At 54.8% G+C, this 23,224-nt stretch overlaps 1 protein-coding gene across 1 annotated transcript; it reads left to right on the top strand.

The window, feature by feature from the left end:
* Window positions 1-13,620: 13,620 nt before the first annotated feature.
* On the top strand, window positions 13,621-18,349 carry LOC115638251 (DLA class II histocompatibility antigen, DR-1 beta chain-like). Its single transcript, XM_030539836.1, has 6 exons — window positions 13,621-13,864; window positions 14,016-14,291; window positions 14,665-14,934; window positions 15,405-15,677; window positions 16,093-16,197; window positions 17,616-18,349. The coding sequence occupies exons 1-6, from the start codon at window positions 13,792-13,794 to the stop codon at window positions 17,732-17,734; spliced, it is 1,116 nt and encodes a 371-aa protein (XP_030395696.1). The 5' UTR covers window positions 13,621-13,791; the 3' UTR covers window positions 17,735-18,349.
* Window positions 18,350-23,224: the final 4,875 nt, after the last annotated feature.

Genomic DNA, 23,224 nt, shown 5'->3' with positions numbered 1-23,224 from the left:
CACAGTAAACAGCACAGGGGTCACTGGCTGCTGGGATGCAGGCGCATGGAGCAGCTGCTTGGACTCCTGGGTTCTACCCCAGCTCTGGGGAGGGGAGTAGGTCCTGACTGGTTAGAGAAGGAGGGCTGGGAGTCAGGACTCTTGGGTTCTCTCTCCAGTTCTGGGACGGGAAGGAGGGGTCTAGTGTATCACAGCAGCGGGCGCTAGGAGTCAGGACTCCTGGGTTCTCTCCCCAGCTCTGGGAGAGGAGGGGGAGTCTAGTGGGTCCGAGCAGCGAGAGTTGGGTTCCAGCACTCCTGGGTTCTGTGCTGACTTGTGGGTAAGGAGAGGAGGGGCGTAGGAGCCAGTGGGTTATAAAAGCAGAAAACTCTGTCTCTCATTCCAAGCTCCCTGAACCTGCACTGGACAGGCACCAGAGAAGAAAGTCTCCCTGCTGCAGCCAACCAGCTTTTCTGCCCTGGGGCTGGTTGAGAACCACCCCCTGGTGTGGGAAGGACCTGTCTCCCTTTGCAGCAGCTGGCGCCCATGAGCTGGGACTGGCTAGAACAAGCCCTCCAGGGGTCAACAGCTGCCTAGCTCATCCCAGCAGTATACACGGTCCCTGACCAACTGCATCCGCTTCCATGTTGTGCCACCCAGAGGGCAAAAATCACCCATGGTCCTTTGCTGGGATCCACAACACCAGCAGGGATGCAATTACCTTCTTGGTATTCACCACTAGCAGGCTGTCTCCTGGGAGAGACCGAAGGGGTCACAGGGGCAGATAATCCCATGTCTCAGGGGACCTGGTTTCCTTTCCCATCTCTATGTGGCCTTGGCAATTAATTTTGCTCCTTTGCCTGTGGGAAAAGTGATGCTGCGGGGTGGAGCGTGGACTCAACTTGCAGATCTAAAGCTAAAGACTAGGCCAACGGGAAAAACTCTGGCTGCCAGACGGAGCTAGAGCCCCATGCTATGCTATCCTGGGTCACACGCTTCAAAAGACTTCCCAGATTCCAAGCCAGACGGGGCCTTTGTGACCATCTCATCTGATGCCCTGGAAAGGCCAAAATTTAATTGGTAAATGTCAATTTCACCGCACACACCTGTGAAAAACTCTTTCTGTCGCTGATACTCGACAGGCACGAGTCAGCGAAGTCACATCCATGCAGCTGGAGAACTTCTTCGCGTTCGATCAAAGGACATCGACTTTGTATATTTTGACACATGACTTTGAGAAGTGGGGTTGTGATGGTTTATTGAGCATTAACTTTTTTCAAACTCACTGTCTACGGACGCCCTATCATTTCCCACAACTGTGACATTTGACATCAATGAAAGTCAGAAAAGAAATGTTTAATGCCCAGAATTTTCACCAATGAGGAACATTGAACTTGATAAAAATAGAAAAAAAAATACTTAAAAAATTGCTATATTCTATTGAAATTACAAACAAAAATCAAAATCAACTTTTGCCAAGCTTATGTCTAGCCCAGACCAGAGCCCTTCCCTTAAATCATTCCTTGAGCAGATCTTTAGAAAAACAGCCACTATTGATTTAAAAATTCTCCCTGAGGGAGAATCCACCACAACCCATGTTAAATTGTTCTGATGGTTAATGACACTGGTCCATTAAAAACTTACACACCTTACTGCTCGGCTGAATTTTTCTCCTTTCAACTTCCAGCCATTGCATTGTGTTAGACCTTTTTTTGCTAGATAGAAGAGCCCATTAATAATATTTGTCCCCCAGGGAAGTACTTACAGATTTTGATGAGGTGACTCCTCCCATCACACAGCTCAGCGTTCTATCAATAGAAGCATGTTACAAGGCAGTATCCTAGGCTCTATGTAATTTTTGTGTTAGATACCTGGGCTCAAATCCCAAATCCTCTGTCCCCAGAGCTGATGATCCGCCCAATTCGACTGAGAATCAACTGATGTTTGATGCTTTTTTCAAGCCTTGGCACCTGACACCACAGGAATGCGTAAGATGCTCAGCCTCCCTATCTCATACAGGATCCCCCTCCGTAGCATCTGAGCATCGCACTGCCTTTACTGCAGGCATCTGTGTCACATCCCTGGGGAGATAGAGATGCAATTCTGTCATTCGCTTATTACAAATGGGAAACTGAGGCACAAAGTAGCTAAGATCCTCCAAGATATTTAGGCACCTTACTCCCACTGAAATGCGCGGGCTTCGGGCAGCCCAGTGCTATCCCTGTGTCCGTGCTGGCTGTGGTGATTGTGAGCTCTGTCTTGCCCCTAGCACCGAGCACAACGGGACCATGCATGTCAGCAGTTGTCTTGCAGCGCAAGAGGATGCTCAGTATCGTCACTGCAAACGCACACCCAGGAGTAAACCCCTGTATCCCATGGACACTAAACCCACAAGGCGAGCACTAGCCACGCTGAAGGGGGCACATGTATTTCCCTTTCTCTGCTTCGTGCCAATCAACCCCATGGGGGCATGACCCTTGGACCCCAATTAAACACCTCTAGTTTGCACTAGCTGGGGGCCTGGCCATACATGTCTGTCATGACAGGGGAGGCCGGGGGTGAATCTGACCAGCCGTCCCTCCCCAGAGTCCCACGGCGTTGTGAGCATCTTCAACCTGGCTGGGCTTGGTATCCCCACCCCTGTGCCGTGCCTGCCGTCCGGATAGTGACGGTTCGCAGGCATTCAGCTGCCCCGGCCGGGGCACTGGAAACAGCCAGACCACGATGGGTCCCGACTGGCTGCCAGCTGCAATAGTGCCTGGCCCAGCCCATGGGTTCCTCGTGTGGCTGTTCCCCGAGTGCCGGTGGCTGCGGGAGTTCGACGAGGCCTGCCCCAGCAACAGCACTGGAGACAGGATCCAGGGGTGTGTGTGTGTGTGTGTGTGTGTGTGTGTGTGTGTGTGTGTGTGTGTGTGTGTGTGTGTGTGTCCCTGTACCCCCTGCTGGAGGGGATGGACCCTGCTGTGTGTGTGTGTGTGTGTGTGTGTGTGTGTGTGTGTGTGTGTCCCTGTACCCCCTGCTGGAGGGGATGGACCCTGTGTGTGTGTGTGTGTGTGTGTGTGTGTGTGTGTGTGTGTGTGTGTGTCCCTGTGCCCCCTGCTGGAGGGGGATGGGCCCTGCTCAGTGTGTGTGTGTGTAGAGGGGATGGGTCCTGCTGTCTGTGTGTGTGTGTGTGTGTCCCTGCTCCCCCTCCTAGAGGACTAATCCAAACCCCAGGACCATCTAGGCTGTTACTAAACCACGCCTGTGTCTTGTCTCATAAGCACAAACCTCTGCACTTCATGCTTGGTTCTGCATGAGCCATTTCTAACAGGAGTTGCACAGCCCCCTCTACTGGCCACTCGACACATAGGACAACAACTTGCTACTACTGCCAGCCAGGACATTTATTTTTAACATTTCCCTCCTAATAATTTCCAGTTAAAAAGATAAATGAAAACTCAGCCCTGCTTTTGGGGTGTTGATGGGATTGGTGCTCGGGGCAGCTGGTCTCTGGGACCTGAAAATGATGAGATGGAAAAGAAACCAGCAAAATGAAAAAAGAATACATGGTAGGTGTATTTTGTTTGTTTAATTTCTCTGTGTGTGTCTGTGTCAGTGCATCTGTGTGTGCGCTCACCTCTTTTATGACACTTGATTTATCAGGAGAGGGTTTAATTTTTCTCCAGTATCTCTGAGAACTGATTGGAAAATTGGGTTTTTTTTTTTTCTGATGGAAAAATGCCCATTTTGTTGAAACAGAAAAATTCCACAAAACTGGGTCAATTTTAACATTTCATTTGGAAAAATATAGGAAAAAAGTATGTAGAAAGTTGTGTGCTGTGTTGTTGTGGTCCCAGGCTATTAGAAAGATGAGGTGGACATGTAATATCTTTTAGAAGCTGGTCCAGTTAAATATATTACCTCACCCACCTTGTCTCTCTGTTTAGACAAGTGGCGTTTTTGGTACAGCACGTTTCAGTTTTTTGTTTCAAAATGACTGTTCATCCCAAACTAACTTTGCTTTTCATAAGAAAAGTTTTCAAAGGGAAAAATAAAAGCTTGGAATCAAAAAGAAACATTGCAAATTTGTTGAAAGAAAATGTTTCAATTGATTCAAAAATTATTTCTTTAAAGTTAATTTCATGAACAATTTCAAAATGTTGGTGTATGGTGCTGAAATAGAAGGCACCAAAATGTCCAAATCTTGGAAATTTTTCATTGGTCAGAATGTCCATTTTCTGCTCAGTTTTACTCTCTGAAACCAGTAATTTTTAGCTCCTATAAAACAACTTTATTTTCACCATGCAATGTTCTGATCTGTGGTACAGAAGACCCAGCAGTGCCTCTGAAATTGAGCATCATGGATCATGCTTGATTTAAAGCAGGGATGGCAGTCACGCATGATGCATTTATATGGCCCGCATGATATAGTCCAATTGTGTGGCATCTCTGCTGTCATTTGAAAACTAAAAGGTTCTTTCTAGCCCTCTGCAGAAAAATCTTTCCAAACCTGAATGCAGTGTGTCTGATTCAGCCACACCTGCCTGAGTTTGCAGAGTGCCTGAAACAATTACTGCAAGGGGTGAACCCTGAAGTTGATCTTCTTGCAGTGAAACGACCCTTCAGTGTCAGCATTAACTATTTCACCATGATGGAATGGGAACATCTGTGAAAGTTGAGTTACTACAACCAGGCTGTATTGTGCCGGTGACCTCCTGGCAAAGCTCACACTGACGTCAGGGTGGGGATCTGGTGTGGATTTGAGGGTCCTGAATACACATCCTGACCGTGGGACAGTAACATGGAATCCAGCCCAGGAGCTGGACACCCCTGCTTTAAAACTTTCTTGAGACCTTTTCGCGCAGCGAGGGAACATGCACAATGGCTCAGCAACACGCATGGTTGTGAGGAGCAAGACCAAGTATTGTGCCACCCGTCAGCACCCAGACGTTCAGTTCTCCAACCAGCCCCTTGGTGCTTTCTCCTCACATGTGAAAGGAGCTTCCTCTATACATTCCTAGGGATCAAACTGGGGCTTCGGCCGTGCTCCAAGTGACCCCAGTCTCTCAGCTGTAACTGACCAGGCCCGGGTGGCTCCAGAGGGCAGGTTGTGGCCACAGAACCGGACAGCGTAAATTCAAACCCCAGCCTGGACAGGGAGCTGAAAATGAAATGCAGGCCTGTCGTGTCAGCCTGTCTCAGGGGAAATGTAATCAGGGTCCAACAGGCTACTTAGAAGGTGTTCAAAGTGTTCCTGGCTCTAGGAGGGGAGTAGGGGCTAGTGGTTAGAGCAGGGTGAGGCTGGGAGCCAGGACTTCTGGGTTCTATCCCTGATTCTGAGAGGGGAGTGGGGTCTAGTGGTTAGAGTGAGGGGCTGGGAGCCAGGACTCCTTGGTTCTGTCCAGGCAGGGAGCTGTGGGTAAGGCTCAGTATGTGTGTGGTTGTGGTTGTTGTTACCATCCCTGTGCTGATACCATCTCCTAACCTCCCAGTGTGTCCCTGACCCCTGCAGGGCTGGATGGGGAAGCGGACCAGCTGCATCTGGGGGCAAACAGCAATCAAGGGCAGCATCCCAAGGGGCCAGGGCCAGGGCCAGGCCCCCCTGCCTCCTCCAGGGGGACAGGAAGGATCAGCCCCCCTTTGGTGACTGCTCTAAGCACTGGGACTGGAGCACTGGCAAGAGATGTCTCCTCCCCCTCCCAGATGGCCCTGCCTTCCCCCGTAATGATCATTGATGGCAGCAAGACCCTGGAGTGGGCTGCAGTTCAGCGCTGGGTGAGTCATCCCCATACACTGTTATATGTGGCTGTTACCAGCTGCCCCGCCCCAGAGCTGGCTGCATCTCAGTGCCAGCCAAGCCATCTCCATGCTTGGCTCATCATGGGTTTAGATATAGGGGGTCAGACTTAGCCAGGTCTCATGCCCACTCCTGCACCCAGCCATGGCATTACTAGTGCTTCCACCTAGTGTTAGCTGTGAGTGTTTTGCACCTAGGCCCAGTCCACGCTGTGTGGCCCATGGAGATACTGCAGCCCATGTGTCTCCGGACAGCGCTGGGGCAGGGGAGCAGTTTGCAGGGGGCCCTTGAGTACTGCAGGAGCCAGTGAGGGCCCTGGGCACAGCTGGGCGGGCACCATAATTAACACCCAGCAGAGCATCTGGCCTTTCCTCCAGCAGAGTTGTTCCAAATAGGAATGACAAAGTGGCAGGGGGAGTGGGGGGAGATTTCCCGGGGTTAGAATCCTTCGGCCGCAACTTTAACGCAGCGCCCTGGTGGCAGGGGACCGTTACTGGCAAACTGGGAAACTCTCCAGGAAAAAATGTGATTTTGTGGACGCTGCATTTTCCACTGGAAAATCATTGCTGAGGAGAAATTCCTGACTAGCTCTAGTGCTGGGACCCCTAAAGATGGGCAGCCCCCGTTCTCTCCCAGCCCTGGGCTCCCCCACCGCCTCCTCTGCTGGTGCCCCTCACTCCCGACCCACAGCCCTCTGCCATCCCAGCCCTGCCCCTCGCAGCTCTGTCAGTGCCCCTCACTCCCGACCCACAGCCCTCTGCCATTCCAGCCCTGCCCCCCGCAGCTCTGTCAGTGCCCCTCACTCCTGACCCACAGCCCTCTGCCATCCCAGCCCTGCCCCTCGCAGCTCTGTCAGTGCCCCTCACTCCCGACCCACAGCCCTCTGCCATCCCAACCCTGCCCCTCGCAGCTCTGTCAGTGCCCCTCACTCCTGACCCGCAGCCCTCTGCCATCCCAGCCCTGCCCCCCGCAGCTCTGCCAGTGCCCCTCACTCCTGACCCACAGCCCTCTGCCATCCCAGCCCTGCTCCTCGCAGCTCTGTCAGTGCCCCTCATGCCTGACCCACAGCCCTCTGCCATCACAGCCCTGCCCCTCAAACCTCTGTCAGTGCCCCTCACTCCCGACCCACAGCCCTCTGCCATCCCAACCCTGCCCCTCGCAGCTCTGTCAGTGCCCCTCACTCCTGACCCACAGCCCTCTGCCATCCCAGCCCTGCCCCCCGCAGCTCTGCCAGTGCCCCTCACTCCTGACCCACAGCCCTCTGCCATCCCAGCTCTGCCCCTCGCAGCTCTGCCAGTGCCCCTCACTCCTGACCCACAGCCCTCTGCCATCCCAGCCCTGCCCCTCGCAGCTCTGCCAGTGCCCCTCACTCCCGACCCACAGCCCCCTGCCATCCCAACCCTGCCCCTCGCAGCTCTGTCAGTGCCCCTCACTCCCAACCCACAGCCCTCTGCCATCCCAGCCCTGCCCCCCGCAGCTCTGCCAGTGCCCCTCACTCCTGGCCCACAGCCCTCTGCCATTCCAACCCTGCCCCTCGCAGCTCTGCCAGTGCCCCTCACTCCTGACCCACAGCCCTCTGCCATCCCAACCCTGCCCCTCGCAGCTCTGTCAGTGCCCCTCACTCCCGACCCGCAGCCCCCTGCTAGCCCAGCCCTGGGCTTCCCCTGCCAGTGCCCCTCACTCCTGACCCACAGCCCCTATCGTCCCAATGGGATGGGATCTCAATCAGGGACTTTGTCTTAAGCGTCCCTTTCCCATGCCAGCCTAAGGGCCCTCTCCTGCTGTTCTCCAGGTGATGGTGCCAGCTTCTCCCTAGAAGAGGGGAAAACAAGCCTTGACAAGGGCAGGAATTCAAAGCACCAATTCGCTGACTTTGTTCAGGCTTCTCTGATAGAAAAAACCCTTCTCTTGCTACTGCTGCAGTGCAGGAGTGACTCAAACCTGCCAACTGCAAACTGTTCCAAAGCCAGGCTTGCCACAGCTTCCCTGCCTAGCCGGCCTGCTCCTTTTCAAACCTGGCTCCCACCCCCAGAGGTCACACGTCTGCGCCGGGCTGGGGCTGGACGTGGCAGAAACAGCTGCAAACAATCCAGGAAACAGAGGTTCACCAGATTGCGTTTCAGGGGAATTCCCTGTTTCTTGGCTAACAGCCTCTTGCTCTTCATCAGCAGGCTCCAGATATACCTCTGCTCCTGGACCCAGGAGCGCCGTAGACCCGGTAGCAGCTTGGACTCTCCCCTTGTGGCAGGTCCCTTCAGGACATGGTCTCCAAAACCAACATCCTCTGAACTCTAAATCCATGGAACCCACGATATAGCTCCAGGGCCGGTGCAACCATTTAGGTGAACTAGGCGGTTGCCTAGGGCACCAAGATTTGAGGGCACCAAAAAGCAGCGCCCTCCAAAAAATTTTTAAATGGTTGCAGCCGCTGCTGCTGGAGAGGTAGTTTGAGCTGCCCGCGGCAGCAGCTGCCTGCCGCCGGGAGCCTAGGGCGCCCCCGCGGTCAGCGCGCCAGCGCGGCAGCCCAGCAGCCTGGGACGCCTCCGGGGTCAGCGCACCGGCGCGACAGCCCAGAGGTTCGGGCTGATGGCGGCTGCGCTGACCCAGGGGAATCCCTGAGCTGCAGGCAGAGGCTCAGATTCCCTCTCCCTCCCAGTGCAGGGGCTCCAGCCTCTGCAATTTTTCTCATTGCCGGTGGGGGCGCCGGCGGCTGGGCAGAGCTGCAGCAGCTCTGCTTAGGGCACGTGGCAGGGGCCCTGCGACAGCGGCGCAATACCAGGGCTTCGCTTCTGGAGGAAAGCGGCGGCTGCCCCCTGCCTCAGCCTCCACGTCAACCCCAGCGAGGGGCACAGAGAAGAGAAGAGCCTCAGCAGTGGTCTGGTGGAGTGGAGGAAGAAAGAGGACCCCAACGCTCATGCATTGGGCAAGGTAAGCAAGTGCCTCCCCACAGGTTGGCCTCAGGTGCCTGTGCTCCTGCCCCCTTGGTCCTTGGCTGGTCCCTGCTCCTGCTCCCCTTGTGCCTGGATGGCTGAAGAGAACAGCAGCCTGCAGACGCTGAGCTGTCCCAGTGCCCCCAGGCACCCCCCTGACCCCATCCTCCCCACAGCCCTGACCCCCAGCTCCGAGCCTAGTCCTTCTGAGCTGGAAACCCCCTCGACCTCATCCCCCCACAGCCCTTACCCCCAGCTCTGAGCCCAGTCCCTCTGAGCTGGAAACCCCCTCGACCCCATCCTCCCCACAGCCCTGACCCCCAGCTGTGAGCCCAGCCACTCTGAGCTGGAAACCCCCTCGACCCCATCCTCCCCACAGCCCTGACCCCCAGCTGTGAGCCCAGCCACTCTGAGCTGGACACCCCCCTGACCCTATCTCCCCACATCCCTGAGCCCAGCCCCTGTGAGCTGGGCACCCCTGAACCCAGAGCCCAGCTCCCCACCCAGCCATGGGCAACAACAGCACCATCCCCAGGCAACGACAGCCTATTGGTACCAACTATCACAATCACCCAGCAACTGCCCATTATGTAACTGCAAATGTATACATACCATTACAGCTTTTAATGTTTTTAAATAATGTATTTAGTGTATTTTCAAATTATTACAAATTAATTTTTGAATGTATTTCACTAGTTATTTTTTACATTTCCTAATGCATGTTACTATAGTATTGCAAATGTTTTATGGAAGGGGCCCCCGATTTTGCTTTGCCCAAGGCCCCCTGAGTCCTCTGGGCGGCCCTGTCTGAGTTTTAAGCCCTGCTGCTGTGTTTTGCCTGCAACAGGCAGGCCTAAGCCTGTGAGTGACCCCAATAGCAGCTGCCTGAAGAAGTTCTTGGGGCAATCATGCAGAAGGAGCGTGATATTTATTTGAGTTCTCTCCTCATGGAGGCTGTACTCCACTTGGTGCAGGACAGCAGTCTCAGCAGGACTCTAGGCCCAGCACCTTGCCTCAGTTTGTAGATTTGTAGTGCACCCATCACCGGGCTCAGTCTAGCACCGCTACCCCTCACCAGTGCCCAAGAAGCAGTCAAAAAAGTTGGATGGACTGGTTAGGTTAGTTGTCATGCTGTTGCTTGGCCAGTGTAGAGACCACTGAATGCATAGTATTCCTCTAGATGTTCTGTCCTGAGCAAAATTGGCATGTTATGAGGTAGTGCCTGTGAGGGACAGGTGTCTGTTTATGTATCCAGCCATCATGTCTTAGGTCTTCTGAGGGGGGAGCTTTTCCATCCTGCTTTCATTGGTGACATCTGTGATGCTCTGGTAGACATCTATGAAGACAATACTCTGACAGGATCATCTGGCACTACATCACAAGTTGATGCAAAGGCTCTTACAAAAGCCATTTCTAGTTTCAAGTTTCTTGTTTCTCTTGTTTTGTGGTATGACATATTGTTTGAGATCAACATAACTAGCAAACAACTTCAGGCAAAAGAATTTGATATATGTGATGCCATTAATCAACTTGGAGAAACTAAGAAATTTCTTGTGGGCCGCAGAAGTGACGCAGCCTTTGAGAAAACATTGGTAGATGCAGGTGAACTTGCGGAGGAGTTGGATGTACCGGCACTTTTTGAACCAGATCCAATCCGTATTAGAAAGAAGAGGAAGCAGTTCACATATGAAGCAGATGACGAACCTATTTATGATCCGAAAGAAAAATTCAAAATGAACTTTTACTTTGCAGTCATTGACACAGCAATACATTCGGTTGAAGAAAGATTCACATTGATGCAGCAAATTAGTTCAGTATTTGGCTTCATATATGATGTTTACAATTTGCAAAATAAAACACCAAAGCAAATTATGGAACATTGCTTGAATCTGGAGAAAGCTTTGCAACATGGTGAATCCAAAGATATTGATGCCTTTGACTTGTGCAGTGAATTGCAAGCTATTGCAAGACGAGTCCAAAGGAGTTCATCACCGCAAGATGTATTGAACTTCATATGGGAAAATAAGCTGACAGATAGTGTTCCTAACACAGTTATTGCTCTTCGCATCCTCTTGACTCTCCCAGTTTCTCTGGCCAGTGGTGAGCGAAGCTTCTCGAAACTCAAGTTGATAAAAACATATATGCGAACATCAATGTTGCAACAAAGACTTGCTGGGCTATCTACCTTGTCAATAGAACATGCCATTGCTCACAGCATTGACTTGGAGGAACTTGTTTCTAAATTTGCTAAACTTAAAGCGCGGAAACATAAATTCTAAATTATAACATGTTACTCTGTGACCGTGTATTGTGTATAATGTATGTGATTTTTGGGGGGAAGGGGGGGCGCAAGATGGAAGTTTCGCCTAGGGCGCAAAATATCCTTGCACTGGCCCTGTATAGCTCCATCACCCCCACTATGGTCTGATCTCTTGCTTCTCCTCCAAGCTCTCCCACTTCGCAGGTTTGGGACAAACCACAGCAGGGCTCTGTGAATATTTATCCAGACCAGTGCCTCTCAAGGATGGGTCCGCGGAATGGCGCTGCACCCTGAGATTGCCCTGACTCAGCTGAGGAAGGCAGCAGGCCCATCCCTGATATCAAAAAGAGAAACACTGAGCTTGTGAGGCTCTGTAACTCGGGGGAACACCCAGCACCCTCATGTTCATCCTTGTAAAATGATTGTGTGGTGTCCAATGCAAAGTTTGTCATGTTGTGTGTCTTCAGAAGGCTCATGATGTACTAAGCATTGTTGTTATAGTGATATTATGGTAATGTTATAGGTTATAACTTCATGTATCTAGTTATGAGGCTGAAAATGCATCCTCATGGCTGAAAGCAAGCCCGGAAAAAACTCTCCAAGAGAAGAGAGGCAGTTCACACCTCATCAGGGCGTGACTGCAACAAACCTAGCCCAGCCTCAAAGGAACAAAGGATGCTGGCCTAGGCAGCAACAAAAGAATCTGTTAGACTCTTGAGGGAGTCATACCCCCTACCTTTGGGCAATCTGGAACTGCGATGAGGTATTGCTCACCTGACTCTGAAGGGAAGGCCAAAGACAAGAGGGAAGAAGGAACACGATAAAAGGGATAGGCATTTGCCATGCTTTTCCTTTCTCTTCTACCTCCATCTACAGACATCACACCAAGCAACTGAAGCGCTGATGAAAGGGGAGAGCCTGACTGAAGGGCAACCAGTCAATCTGTGGTGAGAAGCATCTAAGTTTGTAAGGGCACTGAAAGTGTTAAGGTCAGCTTAGAATGTGTTTTGCTTTTATTTCACTTGACCAAATCTGACTTCTTGTGCTTTGAATTATAATCACTTAAAATCTCTCTTTATAGTTAATAAATCTGTTTGCTTATTCTACCTGAAGCAGTGCCTTTGGTTTGAAGCATGACAGAGACTCCTCTTGGGATAACAAGCCTGGTACATATCAATTGCTTTGTTAAATTGACAACTTCATATAAGTTTGCAGAGACCAGCGGGCATAACTGGACTCTGCAAGACAGAGGTTGCAGAACTGATAAATGAAATTGTTTTTAATTGTTCACTTTATCAATGTAACTTCTGTTCACCATTCACTACACTTGCCTACATTGTAACTTCTGTTCACTGTTTGCCATATTGTAATTCAAACCCCATTTTAAAACACTTACTCCATTTTGTAAAAGCTTCCTCCAACCTTCATTTTTGCAAACCCTGCTGTAATCTTATTAGTTTCCTTTAGATGTGTGAATGAGGTATGTATGGATGATGGAATCAACCTCCAGCCCCAGCCTGTCCTGATGAAATAGAGTTCAAACCCCACCGGCTGAAGATGCAGACAAGAGCCCTAACAAAGTGTCAAAGTTAGAATCAGGACTCAAAATTTGTCAGACCACTCTGTTTTATTAGCACAGCGCTCCACCAATAACACCCAGATAATGTGAGTGGCCATGCAAGACCCAAACAGTCTTATTTATACAGATAAAAGAGCGGGAATTAGACAAAGGGACAAAGAAAGCAAAACAGTAAAATTCACCAGGGGCACAGCATGCATATCCTACTTCCTTACTAACTCTTATCGATCTAAGGCTAATACTTCACCAATTGCCCTTAAACGGTGCAATTGTTCTATGTTAATGTCTGTATTCCTGACACCTGGATTGCAGCATTCCAACAGTTTTGCTTAAAGGTACAGACAGTATTTCTTTAATCTTTTCTATTTTCACAATATAATTCATTCTACTTTCACAAAAGTAAGAAGTGTCCACCCTAAAAAGAAAAGGTACAGTAGAAGAAAGATCAAAGCCAGGTCCGAGGCTGAAAGTCACGCCTGCAATTGACGGATGATCAATCACCAAACCCAGAGGCAGTCTGACACAGCAAGACCTAGACTCTGGATTCAAACTAAAGCCTACAAAAAGGATAGGTGAGATAGAAGACCTTGGGAGGGTAACATTCTGCTGCCAACATGGAATATCTGGGGCTTTAATTCATTGACATCCAGAGCTTTAATTCACTAACATCCGGAGCTTTAAAGCACTAGCACCTGGGGTTTAACACGCTACCATCTGGCCTTTGTTACTGAGGAACTGGGTGTCCATGAAGGGCTCAGATTCCTGATGGAGTCGCTTGCCCTCTTGCACTTTCTGACCACCTCTGGCCCAGGCCTGGTGCATGCAGTGTCCCTGAGCCGGCTGCACCAAGGAAATTCCCCCCAGCTCCCCACCACTGGCTTCCTCTCTGACGGGAAGCTGACAGGCACGATCTGCCGCTGCTGGGAAGAAGTGGCACTGGGGGCGGGCACACTGCGGTTCATTCCTCCACACGCAGAGCTAAGCCCAAACATCAGGCGGATGCTGTTACAACACATCCCCAACCCATCTGCCCAGGAACATCTGATGCCAGCCCCACCCCACCCCACCCCCACCCCCTCACTGGCAGGGAGGGGCTGGACGGGTAGATCCGTGTCAGTTTGTGGGCCTGGGTTTCCTTGCAGGTGTTTCCTATCCCGCGGCAGAGAGCTTGGTGCAGCAGGGAGCGGCCCTGGTCCCTCCAGCCCTGGGGGTCCCAGCCCCACTCCTCACCCCGCAGAGCTGCCATCCCATCCCCTGTTCCCTGATGGCTCCTGGGGGGGCCCATCCCGCTCTCCTCTCCGCCTGGCTCTTGTTTCTCTGCTCGGTTGTCTCAGCTGGTAAGTGACCCCTGTTTGCTCCCTGGATGCCTGGGTCCCATCCCCATCCCAGTCTCTCTCCCCCAGGACTGGGTGCTGCAGAGCCCCCTCGGGTGGCTGCCCCGGATGCCTGGGTCCCATTCCCATCCCGGTCTCTCTCTCCTTCCCGCAGGGGTTCACCGTTTCACCCACTCCCAGATCATTTCACCGCGGGCGGCCCCCGGGCTGCCCAAGCGCCAGAGCCTGCTGCAGGTGAATGGGCTGGCGCTCTCGGCCTATGACAGCAGCAGTCGGAGGATGATGCCGCGCAACGGCTACATGCAGGGCGACCAGGAGACCCACCAGTTCTGGAGCATCAGCAGCGTCCGGTGCATGTTCTGGGACCCCTGGGTGGAGACCGAGTATCAGGCCCTGGTGCGGGTGGTGAACGACAGCTCCCCAAAGGGCGGTGAGTCCTCAGGCCCCGGCACTCTGTTAGCTCGGCCCAGGAAAGGGGGCACGCACAGTGGGAGGGAGCTAGGGGCAGGACACCAGAGGGGAATGATTTCTGTGGTACCTAGTGGTTAAAGTGGGGTGCAGGGATCTCTATCCCCAGCTCTGGAAGGGAAGTGGGGTCTCAGGGTTAGGGGAGGGTGGGGCTGGGAGCCAGGACTCCTAGGTTCTCTATACAGCCCTGGGAGGAGGGGGGGATCAAGTGGTTAGAGCAAGGGGGGAGCTGGGAGCCAGGACTCCTGGGTTCCATCCCTGGGAGAACTTTGCCCCACTCTGCTCCCTGGCGGCAGCTCCCTATTGAATCGCTCACATGGCCGATTCGCCCACAGAGCCCTACTACATGCAGGTCGTGCAGAGCTGTGAGTTGGACGAAGCCAGCGGCGCTGTCCGAGCCGTTACCAGGTACACCCTGAACGGAGAGGACGTGCTGCAGTACCATGGGGACCAGAACCGCTGGTTCTCAGTGCACCCGGCTGCCTGGCGTGTGGCTGAGCGCTGGAACCGCGAGAGGGAGATGCTGACCGGGATCAACACCCACACACCTCAGCAGTGCGGGACCTTCATCCGGATCACGGTGCCATTCACCGTGCAGATGACAGGTGGCAGCTCTGCCGGTGCCCCTCACTCCCAACCCATAGCCCCCTGCTAGCCCAGTCCTGCCCCCCATCCTCAGCTCTGTCGGTGCCCCTCACTCCCGACCCGCAGCCCCTTGCTAGCCCAGCCCTGCCTCCCATCCCCAGCTCTGCCGGTGCCCCTCACTCCCAACCCATAGCCCCCTGCTAGCCCAGTCCTGCCCCCCATCCTCAGCTCTGTCGGTGCCCCTCACTCCCAACCCATAGCCCCCTGCTAGCCCAGTCCTTCCCCCCATCCCTAGCTCTGCCGGTGCCCCTCACTCCCAACCCACAACCCCCTGCTAGCCCAGCCCTGCTCGCATCCCCAGCTCTTCCGGTGCCCCTCTTTGCTGATGCGCAGCCCCATCCCAGCCCAGCCCTGCGCACCCCAACTCTGCCGGTGCCTCTCATTCCTAACTCGCAGCCCCCATGATCTTTAACCCTTTCTGTCCCCTCAGCTCAGCCCACGGTGCACGTGTCCCTCGTGCAAGGAACCCCAGGCCGGCCTCGCCGCCTCATGTGCCACGTGACAGGGTTCTACCCCCATGACATCGAGGTGACCTGGGAGCGGGGGGGCCAGGGGGCCCTAGGGGAACAGATGACCAGTGGGATCCTGCCCAACGGAGACCCCACCTTCCAGATCCGAGTGTCCATCAAGCTGGGGCTGGGGGAGCATGTGTGCGTGGTGAGACATGTCAGCCTGGGGGGCGCCCCCCTGAGGATCACCTGGGGTGAGTGAGTGTGGGAGGGTGTGTGTGCTGGGAATGGAGCACCCTCTATGAAAGGGAGGGCAGGGGAGCTGGGGGCAGAAAGGCAGAGGGGCGGTTTTGGGAGGCATGGCTAGGCAGAAAGGAGGTTCTGGGGGGCTCTGAGGGGAGGAGGAAGATGGGTGTTCTGGGAGCCAAGAGGGGAGAAGGGAAGGTGGGAGGTTGTGGGGGATGCAAAGAGGGAGGGGAAGGTGGGAAGTTCTGGGGGGCTCAGAGGGGGAGCGGAAGAGGGAATTTAGCTGCAGGGCAGACTCATGGGGGGCTGGGGCTGGGAGGGGCAGACCGGCTGTGGGGCTGCTGGCCCGGGGCCAAGGGACGGTGGAGGGTGGGATAGGTGCAGGCTGGGCCCATGGCTCAGTCTGTCTCTGCTCATTTGCAGATCCCCAGGCCACAGGCCAGGCCAGGACCCTGGGCGTCCTCGCTGGCTGCGTGCTGGCTGCTCTGGGAGCCACCGTCCTGAGCTGGTATCTCAGGGGGAGGTCAGGTGAGTGATGCCCCCTAGTGTCCCCCAGCCTCCTCTGCAGCTCAGCGCCCCCTGGTGCCCCCGGCCTCCCCTGCAGCACAGCACCTCCTAGAGCCCCCAGCACAGCGCCCCCTAGTGTCCCCTGTCCTCCCTGCAGCACAGCACCCCCTAGAGCCCCCAACACTCCCTGCAGCACAGCACCCCCTAGAGCCCCCAGCACTCCCTGCAGCACAGTGTCCCCTAGTGCCTCCAGCACTCCCTGCAGCACAGCGCCCCCTAGTGCCCCCCACAGCCCCTGCAGCATAGCATCTCCTAGAGCCCCCAGCACTCCCTGCAGCACAGTGCCCCCAGTGCCCCTGCAGCACAGCACCCCCTAGTGTCCCCTGCCCTCCCTGCAGCACAGTGCCCCCGGTGCCCCCAGCACCCCCTGCAGCACAGTGTCCCCTAGTGCCTCCAGCACTCCCTGCAGCACAGCGCCCCCTAGTGCCCCCCACAGCCCCTGCAGCATAGCATCTCCTAGAGCCCCCAGCACTCCCTGCAGCACAGTGCCCCCGGTGCCCCCAGCACCCCCTGCAGCACAGTGTCCCCTAGTGCCTCCAGCACTCCCTGCAGCACAGCGCCCCCTAGTGCCCCCCACAGCCCCTGCAGCATAGCATCTCCTAGAGCCCCCAGCACTCCCTGCAGCACAACGTCCCTAGTGCCCCCAGTGCCCCTGGAGCACAGTACCCCAGTGTCCCCTGCCCTCCCTGCAGCACAGCGGCCCGTAGTGCCACCGGCCCCCTCTGCAGCACAACACCCCCAGTGCTGCTGCAGCACAGCTCACCCTAGTGCCCCCGGCCCCCCCTGCAGCTCAGCGCCCCCAGTGTCCTTTCAGCTCAGCGTCCCCAGTGTCCCCAGCCCTCCCTGCAGCACAGCACCCCCTAGAGCCCCCAGTGCCCCTGCAGCACAGCACCCCCTAGTGCCCCCAGCACCCCTCTGCAGCATAGCACCCCCTAGTACCCTGCAGCACTGCACCCCTAGTGTCCCCAGTCCCCCCACAGCACAACGCCCCTTAGTGCCCCCAAACCCCTGCAGCTCAGTGCCCCCTAGTGACCCCCATCTCCCCTCCCCCCCTGCAGCACAGCGCCCCTAGCGCTGCCCTGGGGCATTGGGGTAAGCACTGACTGCCAGGGGAACATGTTCCCCCAGTACAATTCCCCTGCACAGCACCCGGGGTTTCCCCTTGCTACTGTCCCAGCCACGGACTGACCCAGCCTGGCCCTGCCTTGCATGAGCTACCCGGGCTCTATACTGCGGCCTGTCTGGGTGGCGGGGCAGGGGCTGTGGGAAGCCACCTCCCCACCAAAGTGTGAAAATCCCCATTCCACCTGCCATTCTCGCTGGAGGGGGTGGGAGCAGGGTCTCTGCCTGAGTCAAACCCTGCTTGGCTTCCTCCCCAGGCCGCTCGGAGGGGCCGTACCGCCCGGCGCGGGCACAGCCAGGAACCCTCGACTCCTCCCTGGCTAAGCCAGGAGACACCTTGGCCATGTCTCTGTCCTGCCCAGGTGTCACCGCGTGACCGTCGCTGTCCTGGGCTAGCACCACATGGGCCAGCCTGCCCTGGGGGCGTCGTGGATTTGGCTGAAACTTCCTGAGGTTACGGGGAGTGGGGAGCGGGTGTACCCCTGCTGTGCCTCCGTCCTGTGCTCTCCCCACCACCTCCAGTCGCTCCGTGCCCCATAGTGCCCAGCCCCACCCGGGTGGCACCGCAGTCATGTGCAGGGGTGAAATGGTGGCACTTTTGAGTCACCAACTGTCAGTACATGTGGAACCTTCACAGAGTTTTTTACTGGAGTCATTTGTTGTCTTGGTTTGCCCGGGTGCTGTGCACGGCCGGCTCTGCACCGCTGGCGTCGGCAGGACCGGGTGGACTTGGAGAGGTGGCACTGGGGCTCGGGACGCCTGGGTTCTCTTCCTGCCTTTGTAGCTGGCTGCCCTGGGGTGGGTGCGTGGGCAGAACATCTTGCAGATCCAGCGTTTCCTCTCGCTTGGGGGAGAGCGCCCCCTACTGAGCCCCTCGCTGCTCCTTGCAGCACAGTGCCCCCTACTGAGCCCCTCCTCTGCCCCTGTGCATGCTGCCCACTACTGAGCCCCCCTCTGCCCCTGTGCATGCTGCGCACTACTGCACCCCTCCTCTGCCCGTGTGCATGCTGCTCCCTACTGAGCCCCCCTCTGCCCCTGTGCATGCTGCTCCCTACTGAGCCCCCCTCTGCCCCTGTGCATGCTGCTCCCTACTGAGCCCCCCCTCTGCCCCTGTGCATGCTGCTCCCTACTGAGCCCCCCTCTGCCCCTGTGCATGCTGCTCCCTACTGAGCCCCCATCTGCCCATGTGCATGCTGTCCCCTACTGAGCCCTCCTCTGCCCATGTGCATGCTGCTCCCTACTGAGCCCCCCTCTGCCCCTGTGCATGCTGCTCCCTACTGAGCCCTCCTCTGCCCGTGTGCATGCTGCTCCCTACTGAGCCCCCCTCTGCCCCTGTGCATGCTGCCCCCTACTGAGCCCCCCTCTGCCCCTGTGCATGCTGCCCCCTACTGAGCCCCCCTCTGCCCCTGTGCATGCTGCTCCCTACTGAGCCCCCCTCTGCCCCTGTGCATGCTGCCCCCTACTGAGCCCCCCTCTGCCCCTGTGCATGCTGCCCCCTACTGAGCCCTCCTCTGCCCCTGTGCATGCTGCTCCCTACTGAGCCCCCCTCTGCCCCTGTGCATGTTGCTCCCTACTGAGCCCCCCTTTGCCCCTGTGCATGCTGTCCCCTACTGAGCCCCCCTCTCCCCCTGTGCATGCTGTCCCCTACTGAGCCCCCTCTGCCCCTGTGCATGCTGCCCACTACTGAGCCCCCCTCTGCCCCTGTGCATGCTGTCCCCTACTGAGCCCCCCTCTGCCCCTGTGCATGCTGCCCACTACTGCACCCCTCCTCTGCCCCTGTGCATGCTGCTCCCTACTGAGCCCCCATCTGCTCCCTGCAGCACAGCATCCACTCCTGAGCCCCCAATCTGCCCCCTGCAATATAGTGTCCTCAACTGAGCCCCGCCACCCTCTGCAGCCCAGCCCCCCCACCGAGCTCCCCTCTGCCCCTTGCAGCACAGTGCCCCCTACCGAGCCCCCCCCTGCCCCTGTGCATGCTGCTCCCTACCGAGCCCCCCCATCTGCCCCTGTGCATGCTGTCCCCTACTGAGCCCCCCCCGCCCCTGTGCATGCTGCTCCCTACTGAGCCCCCGGTCTGCTCCCTGCAATACAGTGCCCCATACTAAGCCCCCTGCCCTCTGCAGCCCAGCGCCCCCTACTGAGCCCCCCTCTGGCATCATTCCAGCATCACCTGCTGAGCCCCTCCCTCTGTGCCCCTGCAGCATGGCACCCCCTACCGAGGTCCTCATCTGGCCCCTGCAGCATGGTGCCTCCTACCTCGTCCCCCAACGCCGGCTGGCATCTGCTCTCTGTGCTACCGTAATACTTCTTATAAATAATGTACAGCCCCTAGCATGATGAGGCGTATGATAGTAGTGCTACCAGCACTACTGTAATACACCTAATAAATAATAACACAGAGTACTTTAGCAGGGCCAGCCCCAGATCTTCAAAAATCATGAATCAGGTGAAAAAAGACACTGGAGATTTGCTTAAAAAGCACAAGAGTTTTTACAGATACATGTTTTCGGATTGTTTTTATTTGCCTTCAGTTTCTTTGGTTTCTTTTTGTCCAGATCTTTCAGGGTCACGGTTTCAGGCATGTCTGGGCCATCCCAAGGGCTAGAACCCACCTTGTTAACTGAAAATCACAGGACTCCAGAAGCTGGGTGTGTGGTGGGAGATTCTAAAACAGCTCCCTTGCCCCATCTTGGCACCATCGGGTGGGGGCTGGGGTTTAGTGGGAACCCAGCCCGTTAGGCCTCCTCAGCTGTCCCTCACCCTGTGTGGGGAGGGAGGGTGAGCTGGGCGACTAACATGGGTCAGAGAGACCAGATCCTCCCATCTGTGACAGCCCCGCTGCCCACAGACACTTCCCTCCAATGGGGAGATGATTCTCAGACCTCCCCACCAAGCCAGTCAGTCCCTGCCCTGGGGGCAGGTGGGAGCCAGCACCCCCTAGAGGGAAATGCCCCATGTCCCATTCCCCATCACCTGAGCCAGCCAGCCCCTGCCCTAGGGCTCCCCAGTTGAAAATCCCATTCTCCATGCCTCCCTGCAACTTGTCAAATGGTTTTCTTTTTTTAAAAAGCTCTTTTCCTTGTTATTCTCCCTGTGTTTCCCTGAGACCTGGGGGCAGGGGGAGCTATTCCAGACCTTTGGGAGTAGGGGGGGTTAATTTCCCCACTCCCTCTGTCCTGGCCCTAACCAGAGCCTTGTTATGCCGAGTGGCTTCAGAAACGGCTCTGGATTTCCAGGCTCAGAGAGACCTTTCTATTCCCAGTGAGGTGACACTAGATTTTTGTACCTTTGGTTTTACTCGTTGCAGGGCTACAAAGCAGCAAGTGAAATTAACCAGCCGGGGCAGATGCAGGGGGTGGATGGGTAGAAAGGACAAGGATCTGAGCGTGCGGCATTTGGTTTCAGGCCATCACTTAGGGCTTGGCTCCACTTGCAGATGTAGAGCGCTGTGAGTTAAACCCGCCTTCGGAGAGCGCAGCAGCAAAAGTGCCGCAGTCTGTCCACACTCAGTTTCAAGTGCACTGGCATGGGCACATGTGCGGCAATTGCAGCGGCATTGGGAGCAGAGCATTATGGGCAGCTATCCCAGCATGCAAGTGACTGCAATGTGCTTTTCAAATGGGGGGGTGGGTGGGGTATGACAGGGAGTGTGTTGTGTGCATGTCGGGGGAGAGAGAGTGGGTTTTGGGGGGCTGAGAGCAGGTCCGCCTGCTGTCTTGTAAGTTCAGACAGCAGCAGGCCTCCCCCTGCCCCCCACCTCTCTCTCTCTCTCACACAGCATCCCACACTAACGGCTTGCATGCCAGCTGCCAGAAACAGAGCTTTGAAAGGGCATTTCCACATTCCTACAGGAGTTCAAAACAATGACAAGAGCGGCCACATGAGTTAAGGGGATTATGGGATGTTTCCAGAGGCCGATCAGAGTGCAGTAACGCAACAGCTCGTTCACACTGATGCCCGGGCGATGTACCAAGGCGCAGCAAATGTTATTCCTCTCGCCGAGGTGGAGAACCAGCAGTGCTGTAGCCGCAGAGTCAAAGCACTCTATGTGCCTTGCCACTGTGGACGGGGAGTGAGCTAGGGCGCCCGGGGCTCCCTTATTGCACAGTAACTTGCAAGTGTAGCCAAGCCCTTAGCAAACAAGCAAGCTCCCGGCTCAGTTCAGCCCTGAGCGGGCCCGATTCTCCACTGCCTGGCAGGGTCCCATGGTACTCGGCCTGATCAGAAATGGGAACATCAGACAGCTGGAAACAGTGGTTTAGTCACAGTGGCTATTTTCAATGAGCCAATGTCAACTTTGACCAAGATTTTCCATCTTACGTTGAGTCAAAAAACAGCCCTCTGAGACATTCCCAACAGTTCCTCCAAACCACTTGGACCTTTCCACCTGGCCATTGCTTTGCATCCTCCTTGCCATGAGACGTGTCAGTATTTTTCCTCTTCCTCCCGAGTTGGGTGTGTGATGGGTTGGATCACAGAAACCCCGTTGGGAGCTGCTACCTGATGTGCCAAGACTACTTCTGCCCCTGTTTTCCCTGCCAGCTCGGGACTCCAGCACCTTGTCTTGCTGAGCCAGACATGCCCATCTGCTCCAACACAGACCCACGGTCTGAATTATTTGCCCCAAAGCTGCAGACTAACTAAAAGCAGCTTACAGAAGTGTTCCTGCCTTTAACACTCGGATGCCCAACTCCCAATGGGATCTAAACCCAAATAAATCCGTTTTACCCTGTATAAAGCTTATGCAGGGTAAACTCATTAATTGTTCGCCCTCTATAACATTGATAGAGAGATATGCACAGGTGTTTGCTCCCCCAGGTATTAATACATACTCTGAGTTAATCAATAAGTAAAATGTGATTTTATTAAATGCAGAAAGTAGGATTTAAGTGGTTCCAAGTAGTAACAGATAGAACAAAGTAAGTCACCAAGCAAACTAAAATAAAATGCACAAATCAATGTCTCAACAAACTGAATACAGATAATCTCACCCTCAGAGATGCTTCAGCAAGTTTTTTCCTCAGACTGGACTCCTTCCAGGCCTGGGCACAATTCTTTCCCCTCGTACAGCTCTTATTCCATCTTAGGTGGTAGCTACGGGATTCTTCATGATGGCTCCTTTCTCCCTTTGTTCTGTTCCACCCCTTTATATTTCTTTTGCACAAGGCCAGAATCCTTTGTCTCTCTCTGGGTTCCCACCCCCTCCTTCGCAATGGAAAGACACCAGGTTAAAGATGGATTCCAGTTCAGGTGACATGATCACATGTCACTGCAAGACTTCATTGCCCTCTTGCCAGCACACAGGTATACAGGGAGACCTACAGGTAAAACACACCCATCTGCAGACAGTTGTCCTGGTTAATGAGACTCATCAAGATTCCCAACCACCATTAATGGCCCACACTTTGCATAATGACAATAGGCCCTCAGAGTTATATTTCATATTTCTAGTTTCAGATACAAGAGTGGTACATTTATACAAATGGGATGATCACATTCAATAGATTATAAGCTTTGTAATGATACCTTACAAGAGACTTTTTGCATGAAGCATATCCAGTTCCATTATATTCACTCATTAGCATATTTTTATAAAATTATATAGACTGCAATGTCACACGGGGAATATTGGACTCTGAACTACTCCCGTCCAGGACACTCGCACATTTTATTTCAGGTCAGCTCCATGTTCAGCTGCATCTTCCTGAGCTCCTGCAGTGCCTCATGGGAGTTGTAGTTCAGGTCCCTTATTTTCCCATTCACTCCTACAGGTTGCACTTCCCAGCTGGACTACATTTCCCATGATGTGCCTTGTTAATTTGCCTTCCATCATTACTTGTGCATCATGGGCGATGTAATCCAGCCA

This window comes from Gopherus evgoodei, chromosome 21 (assembly GCF_007399415.2).
Source record: "Gopherus evgoodei ecotype Sinaloan lineage chromosome 21, rGopEvg1_v1.p, whole genome shotgun sequence".
Classification (NCBI taxonomy): Eukaryota; Metazoa; Chordata; order Testudines; family Testudinidae; genus Gopherus; species Gopherus evgoodei.
The sequence above is the reverse complement of the archived record's forward strand: the minus strand, read 5'-3'. Positions and strand labels throughout refer to the sequence as shown.